Consider the following 8,529-nt stretch of genomic DNA (forward strand, 5'->3'; position numbering starts at 1 on the left):
GAGGCGTCACGCTATATTGCTGTCGACCCAATGACGACTTAATGACCTCAATGTATCCATGAGTATTAAACATGTAAATCCTTGGATATTAAACAAACGTTTGCAAATAGCTCTCCTGAAACAATAATCGCTGAAATCGCTATAAAACAAATGTATGATGCGAATGCCAACTAATAACTAATTTCATCAAGATTATTGTCTCCAACAGTGGTAGCATCCATGTGTGTATTTTTCTCTTTAAGTGATCATATTCAACTCCCAAGACATTTTCCTGTGCTAGAAAGACAGATGGTATGATGTGGAGGATTGTAGAACCAGCGTTATTCAGACGTCCTTTCTGAAAAAAACACTACATTATCCCAGGTGCACATCGTAACTGGACCAGTTACATCATCATCACTGCAACTGCTTGCTCCTCACTATCTGTGAAAACACAATGGTGAAGAAACTGGTCAAATCCACCAAATGTTGTATCTGGGATTACACTTTTCCCGTCAGGGATTAAAAAAAGCCTCATTTTCAGAGTAAGGAACCTAGTTTGTTAGCATAATTGCTTCAGTCTTGATGTGACTCAACCCCTAAAAACTACTAGAATTTTTTATCCGTTATATAGAAACTAAAGTACATTCCTCTTCATCTGCACCCGATATACCTTACATTTCTCTCTTCAAGTGCGGCTTACTGTATCTGGACCCATCTGTTGCCTCCAAATGCTTCCATCTGCTGCTTCATAGTGCCCCTTACTGTACCTGGATCCATCTGCTGCTTCCAATTGCTCCTTACTGTATCTTGACCCATCTGTTGCCTCCAAATGTTTCCATCTGCTGCTTCATAGTGCCCCTTACTGTACCTTGATCCATCTGCTGCTTCCAAGTGCTCCTTACTGTATCTGGACCCATCTGTTGCCTCCAAATACTTCAATCTGCTGCTTCATAGTGCCCCTTACTGTACCTGGATCCATCTGCTGCTTCCAAGTGCTCCTTACTGTATCTTGACCCATGTGCTGCTTCCAAGTGCTCCTTGCTGTATCTGGACCCATCTGCTGCTTCCAAGTGCTCCTTACTGTATCTGGACCCATCTGCTGCTTCCAAGTGCGGCTTACAGTATCTGGACCCATCTGCGGCTTCCAAGTGCTCCTTACTGTATCTGGACCCATCTGCTGCTTCCAAGTGCGGCTTACTGTATCTGGACCCATCTGCTGCTTCCAAGTGCTCCTTACTGTATCTGGACCCATCTGCTGCTTCCAAGTGCGGCTTACTGTATCTGGACCCATCTGCTGCTTCCAAGTGCTCTTTCCTGTATCTGGACCCATCTGCTGCTTCCAATTGCTCCTTCCTGTATCTGGGCACATCTGCTGCTTCCAAGTGCTCTTTCCTGTATCTGGGCCCATCTGCTGCTTCCAAGTGCGGCTTACAGTATCTGGGCCCATCTGCTGCTTCCAAGTGCTCCTTACTGTATCTGGACCCATCTGCTGCTTCCTGTATCTGGACCCATCTGCTGCTTGCCAAAGTGCTGGCTTACTGTATCTGGACCCATCTGCTGCTTCCAAGTGCTCTTTCCTGTATCTGGACCCATCTGCTGCTTCCAAGTGCTCCTTCCTGGACCCATCTGCTGCTTCCAAGTGCTCTTTCCTGTATCTGCTGCTTCCAAGTGCTCTTTCCTGTATCTGGGCCCATCTGCTGCTTCCAAGTGCGGCTTACAGTATCTGGGCCCATCTGCTGCTTCCAAGTGCTCCTTCCTGTATCTGGGCCCATCTGCTGCTTCCAAGTGCTCCTTCCTGTATCTGGACCCATCTGCTGCTTCCAAGTGCTCCTTCCTGTATCTGGACCCATCTGCTGCTTCCAAGTGCGGCTTACTGTATCTGGACCCATCTGCTGCTTCCAAGTGCTCCTTCCTGTATCTGGACCCATCTGCTGCTTCCAATTGCTCCTTCCTGTATCTGGGCACATCTGCTGCTTCCAAGTGCGGCTTACAGTATCTGGGCCCATCTGCTGCTTCCAAGTGCTCCTTCCTGTATCTGGGCCCATCTGCTGCTTCCAAGTGCTCCTTCCTGTATCTGGGCCCATCTGCTGCTTCCAAGTGCGGCTTACTGTATCTGGACCCATCTGCTGCTTCCAAGTGCTCTTTCCTGTATCTGGACCCATCTGCTGCTTCCAATTGCTCCTTCCTGTATCTGGGCACATCTGCTGCTTCCAAGTGCGGCTTACAGTATCTGGGCCCATCTGCTGCTTCCAAGTGCGGCTTACAGTATCTGGGCCCATCTGCTGCTTCCAAGTGCTCCTTCCTGTATCTGGGCCCATCTGCTGCTTCCAAGTGCGGCTTACAGTATCTGGACCCATCTGCGGCTTCCAACAGTGCGGCTTCCTGTATCTGGGCCCATCTGCTGCTTCCAAGTGCGGCTTACTGTATCTGGACCATCACACCCTGACAACTGCTTCCAATATGAATACACAATGCCATTTAGAAAGTGGTCAAATGTTACATATATTATGTTTGGGATTACAATGTCTCAGTAAAGTACAGATTCTAGTACTTTTGTCGGGTTTCATTCCATCCGGGATTCGAACCAACACCATCAGAGTCAGGCACCTAATCGCCAGCAAACAATGCCAGCCGTCTACCCGCTCAGCCACCGCTGAGTTGGACATCTGGTAGTCTGCTTCCAAGTGCTGCTTACTGTATCTGGACCCGTCACATCCTGACTGCTGCTTCCAAGTGCTGCTTACTGTATCTGGACCCGTCACATCCTGTCTGCTGCTTCCAAGGCATTCTGGTCGCGCCAGGACGGCAAAGTATAGCAAGATAATCTGCTTCAGGCATTCCTCAATCAATGTGAACTTCTATCAAATAGCAATATCAATAACTTTTCATAATACATGACATATTATATATGCGTCATGTATGGAAGAATATGTTTAGGTCTCAGATCGCACGGTATGGCTGGTATAAAGTATGGCTAGACTCAGTATGGTTCATACATTAATACAGTATTCGCCATACCCAAGGTTTTATGTGTTGTATATGTACATATAACCCATGGCTTTTCAAATGAATAAAATATTTTATCGAGATACCTGCAGTACAACTTAAAGCATATCACATCATACCTAGATAGGATCACTACCTTTTGCCATAACTCTGCTGTGGGCTGGTATAGTCGCCCGATGAATAACATATCGGTTATGAATAATGGCTGTGGTATCACACGGTTGTATTGGGCAGTGCAATACAGACCTTGGAGCAGGTGAGGACAAACGTTAGTTGCAATGTTACAAGAACAGTGCAGGTGACGCGAGGTGCCATGATTTTGAAAGTTTAAAGTTAGAATGGTTCCGTTACGGTTTACGTGTGCATGATAAATTCTACCTTGTTGATACCTAGATGTTGCTTCCAACATCTAGGTCATCTGAACAGATGAACTCGAGATTGTATGTCAATTCATTTTCCGGAGAGAATAATCCATGTTTACCCTTGCTCCATCTATCATTCACTGGTTGATTGTCAACACAGATTTATTGTCAGATGCACACCGCCAGAATGTTTTAAAAGAGTAGAAGGTTGCACCTTACCCCAGTTATAACACGTGCGACACGTATGACACGTGCGCAAGTTGGAACTCTTACCGTTGTATATTACTTACCACTCCGTAGCAGTAAAGGGCACCTACACTTTGTTTCTTCTATTTTAAGATGAAGATTGTGTAAGTTTTCAAGCGTTATCTCAGGCGTATTTTCCCTGAAATTGATCTGAACAAGAAGCTGAAGTCAGTTGTTTTAAGTCATAGTTATAGTGTGTCTTCCCCGGGGATCGCACGTGATCGTTACTGTGAAATATTTAAATGAAAAACCATTCCTACGTATAGTTGCACCTCACATATGAATACACAAATCGATGAGTCCGTCTGGGAGGAACGAGACCTCACTTCGATACAGTTTGCCTAAATTGGAGAATCATTAGCCTCCCAACGACATCCATGGGCAGGGTTAACGAGACAAACATACCTGACAGAGGCTGTCGAACTGGCGGACATACTGCGGTTCATCATTACCATTCTCGTGCACGCCTTGAGCGCCGCCGTGTTGGGGATACAGCTGTTAGTCTGCTGGAGACGTTACTCATACAGTGTAGTAAGGGGTAGGAGTTGACCAGCTTACTGCAGGGTTAGGTATACCCGTGGAACGCTGGGGGTGGAGTGGGATGGGGTGGGGTGGGGGTAGGTTAGTCTGCTGGAGACGTTACTCATACAGTGTAGTACTGCAGGGTTAGGGGTAGGAGTTTACCAGCATTCTGCAGGGTTAGGTATACCCGTGGAACGCTGGGGGTGGGGTGGGGGTTAGTCTGCTGGAGACGTTACTCATACGGTGTAGTAAGGGGTAGAATTTGACCAGCATACTGCAGGTATACCCGTGGAACGCAGGGTGGCTAGTCTGCTGGAAACGTTACTCAAACAGTGTGGTAAGGGGTAGAAGTTGACCAGCGTACTGGCTGGTGTTAGGATAAATACAACCGATTCTATACCGTTTCGGGTGGAGGTTCCAGTGCCTACAATACTATAGTCAAACAAGGGTGTAAGGGCAGCGCTTAACACTGAATATACAGGATAATGTTCCCCTGTACTCCGAATGAGATGATGTGAACGTGTGGTGTGTGGTTAGCATTAGTGAACACCCCACAGTTCAGTGGCCACTGTTTTAATTGAAGATAAATTGATGAAAGGGGAAAGGTGTGTTTCTTTCGGTGGGTGGATTTGGTGTGATATTGTTTGTTAGGCTTGAGAGGCGATGGGGTAGCCCAGTGGTTAAAGCGTCCGGTCGTCGGCCGAAGACCCGGGTTCGATTCCCCACATAGGCACAATGCGTGAAGCCCATTTCTGGTGTCCACCGACGTTGATATTGCTGGAATATTTCTAAAAGCGGCATAAAACCACACTCACTCACTCGTTAGGTTTAATCAAGTGACGTCAACAGTGAAACCACTAATTCCGCTATTGCAAGCTCCCAGTGAAAACTCGTCTCAGCTGTCGCTATTAATACCAGCACTGATGATGAAAGGTCGTAGTCTTAAGAGATAACCTTTCGCAGTTGCAAGTTGAGAAGATGCCAGCATGTCTCCTCCACCCGTCTAGAAGCGAGCCATACATCACAGTCACGTGTAGATGTAGGTGTCTGCGACACGGGGATAATGGCACTGACCGTGTCAGGTGTGACGGATGGTTGTCTCCCTTTACCCCTATGTATCAAACCATTGCAGCAACAAGAAGACATTGTAAACGTCTTAGTGAGGCTGTGATCACCGTCTATATTTATCTGGGCTTAAGAGGCCTTGATTAAACATACCCTGCCAAACTTAAATGTGACATGAAATCATACTTATGGTAACGTACCCTACTTATTTACCAAAGGACAGACCCGTGAAGATCAGGGGGTAGAATAGGTCTTCAGCAACCCATGTGCTTGCCATAAAAGGCGACTATGCTTGTCGTAAGAGGCGACTAACGGAATCGGGTGGTCAGTTTCGCTGACTTGGTTGACACATATCATCGGTGCCCAATTGCGCAGATCGATGTTCATGCCATTGATCACTGGATTGTCTGGTCCAGACTCGATTATTTACAGACCGCCGCCATATAACTGGAATATTGCTGAGTGCGGCGTAAAACTAAACTCACTCACTCACACAAAAGGACAATTTATTTTAAAATAAAACCTGTGGATGTATCAATAACATGGTATCCTCTGTTTCTGGATGACTCCGTTTGGAGTGTTATTGGAATTAAGGTCTCAGATGACATTAGAGCATGATAACCCTGAATGGTATCGTTTCGTCCACATTCGGATTTGAACTAGGCGCAAACCTATCCCGAATAGTGTTGTGTTTTCCATATTCGGATGTGAACCAGACATAAACCAATCCTCAATAACGTTGTACTTTACACGTTCGGTCATGAACCAGTTGTCGACCTATTCTGAATAATGTTGTGCTTTCTTAGTCCGTTAGGGGCGGAGGTTCGATTCCCGGGATAGTCTAGATGGCACGTCATTACCTGTGGTATTAGTATCAGCCAACTGGAGAGGAGATATTACGTGCACCAATAGGCTTTCGATAAAACAGTATTATAAAACAACATCCTTAGTAAGATGAGGCGCGGAGGGGTAGCCTAGTGGTTAAAGCGTTCGCTCGTCACACCGAAGAACCGGGTTCGTTTCCACACATGGGTACAATGTGTGAAGCCCATTTCTGGTGTCCCCCGCCGTGATATTGCTGGAATATTGCTAAAAAGCGGCTCAAAACCAAACTCACTCACTCACTCACTTAGCAGGATGAAGGCCACGTTTGTTTTACGTCGTCATATGAATCTGGCATAGGAAATGTTTTAAGCACAAAGGCTGGTCACTAAAGTGATTTACACCAAGTTATTCGTATCGTATGTGTAAGCCCATCTACTAAAATGTTTGTTGATAGAACTCAGATAGTCTGGCATCACTTCCTACCCAATGCTGATGACCGTGCGTTTTAAAGCACAAAGCACTCGATACACCGCTGAATGGAGCTTCCCCTGTCTTGCCTATCCATTCCCTTTAAATTGAACCTTTACACAGCAGTGGAGTGGGGATATCACGTTATGCCCCCAAGACCCACTTTGTAATCAACATCAATCTAAAGTGGAAAAGTACCTATTGATTGATTCGAGTTTATGTCAGAAGGTATTTAGTTGCGTCCACGCTACTGCACCAGGAGCTAACACTTCCTTATGTAAACCACAACTTGGTTGCAGTATACTCCATACCCATAAGTCCGCATATTCCCGGCGCGGAATTCATAAGTAGTAAGTGTGTAATGATAAAGGCTATGCATAAGACAACAAACGTGACGACAGAGATGATGATGATGATGATGACGCAACGATGGTGATGATAATAATAATAATGATAATATGATGATGATGACGACAACGACAACGATGATGATGATGACGACAACGATGATGATGACGACGACGACGACGACGATGATGATGAAGAAGAAGAAGAAGAGGATGATGATGATGATGATGATGATGAAGAAGAAGAAGAAGAAGATGATGATGATGATGATGATGATGACGATGACGACGACGACGAAGAAGAAGATGATGATGATGATGATGATGAAGAAGAAGAAGAAGATGATGATGATGATGATGATGACGACGACGACGACGACGACGATGATGATGAAGAAGATGATAATGATGATGATGATGGTGATGACGACGACGACGAAACTAATGATGGTGCTAGCTGACGTTAGGATGTGTAAGGATAATAATTGATAAATAGATCAACTAATAGTTTAAAAACGCCATGCCCTTTTAATACAACAGAGAAAAAGTTCATAATGAAACGTTTATTCATTTTAATAACAGTCCATATCTAGGCATCTGCAAGATAGAAATTAGCAGCTCCCAATATTGGACAATGAGACATAAATGCATTTGTAATTTAATCCCAGCTGAACTAATAGTACTATCAAATGTCTCTTTGGCTATGCTGGGTCTGCCGTTTGCACAAATTATAACCCTGTTTACATTGACCTTCACACTAACTAAATCAGCCTTGGTGAATTTACGGCTCAAGTTACCATTTAGGGAAGCCCAGACTCAACATCTAAAAAAATACTCAGATGTTTTCTTTTCGTACTCCCAATTACTGTCCCCGCCTTCTGTGGGGGCCGCGTTTCCTTGCAGAGCTGGCAGGAAGGTCAATCCTTGTCCCCCGAAGATACTCTCGCTTGTCGTCTATTACGCTACAGGGTAAAAACTGGATGGAAAGCTTGTTTGAAACAAGAACAGTTTTTCGACTACTAAGGGAAAGTAAATTGGTTTGCTCTAACTTCATATTATTCAATTGAACGTCGCTACTTTCTTCTTTTTGCGTGATTTTTTGCTTCTTTACCGATTGACTACATTCTTCTAAGCAACTTTATTAGTCCGTAATCGAAATTCACATAATCTGTTTTGGGCTTGCTTGAGTTAATATAACATAATCCCCAAGCTGTTTCTCTGCTGGGCCTATCATCGGAGAACGAGTCAGCAAGTAGCGCATGCGAGTTGCAAGATATATACACCTGCTGATGCAACCATCTTTGGAGCGACATTGATCTGTCACGAGTATCGCATGTTGGCCACAATATACAAATGCAGATTCAACCATCTTTGGAGCAACATTGACCTGTAACGAGTAGCGCATGTTGGCCACAATATACACCTGGAGATTCAACTATCTTTGGAGCAACATTGACCTGTAACGAGTATCGCATGTTGACCACAATATACACCTGGAGATTAAACCATCTTTGGAGCAACATTGACCTGTAACGAGTAGCTGATGTCGGCCAAAACATACACCTGCTGATTCAACCATCTTTGGAGCAACACTGTTGTGTGTGATGGTGACCAGATGCACCAGCAGATTCACAAAGGGATGCACCACTACAAACGGAAACCCGAGGGTTGGCATCGTATTCTTTGAAAAAGCCTCGACTGGACGT

The 8,529-nt window shown here is 45.0% G+C and overlaps 1 protein-coding gene across 1 annotated transcript; it reads right to left on the bottom strand.

The window, feature by feature from the left end:
• Nucleotides 1-917: 917 nt before the first annotated feature.
• Nucleotides 918-4,051, bottom strand: LOC124291247 (polysialoglycoprotein-like). Its single transcript, XM_046728188.1, has 3 exons — nt 4,002-4,051; nt 1,522-2,380; nt 918-1,478 (listed from the first exon to the last, which is right to left on the bottom strand). The coding sequence occupies exons 1-3, from the start codon at nt 4,049-4,051 to the stop codon at nt 918-920; spliced, it is 1,470 nt and encodes a 489-aa protein (XP_046584144.1).
• Between the last annotated feature and the right edge of the window lie 4,478 nt (nt 4,052-8,529).

This window comes from Haliotis rubra, unplaced genomic scaffold, assembly GCF_003918875.1.
Source record: "Haliotis rubra isolate DU_JTF1 unplaced genomic scaffold, ASM391887v1 Scf488, whole genome shotgun sequence".
Lineage (NCBI taxonomy): Eukaryota > Metazoa > Mollusca > Gastropoda > Lepetellida > Haliotidae > Haliotis > Haliotis rubra.

What these genes read in the sequence shown, in the direction of transcription:
- LOC124291247 (XM_046728188.1), bottom strand. Translation starts at nt 4,051, where the DNA reads ATGGTAATGATGAACCGCAGTATGTCCGCCAGTTCGACAGCCTCTGTC. An exon ending in AGTTCGACAGCCTCTGTCAG is followed by an intron (nt 2,381 to 4,001) that starts GTATGTTTGTCT and finishes TGGAAGCAGCAG; the next exon opens with ATGGGCCCAGATACAGGAAG. An exon ending in AGCAGATGGGTCCAGATACA is followed by an intron (nt 1,479 to 1,521) that starts GTAAGCCAGCAC and finishes GTCCAGATACAG; the next exon opens with GAAGCAGCAGATGGGTCCAG.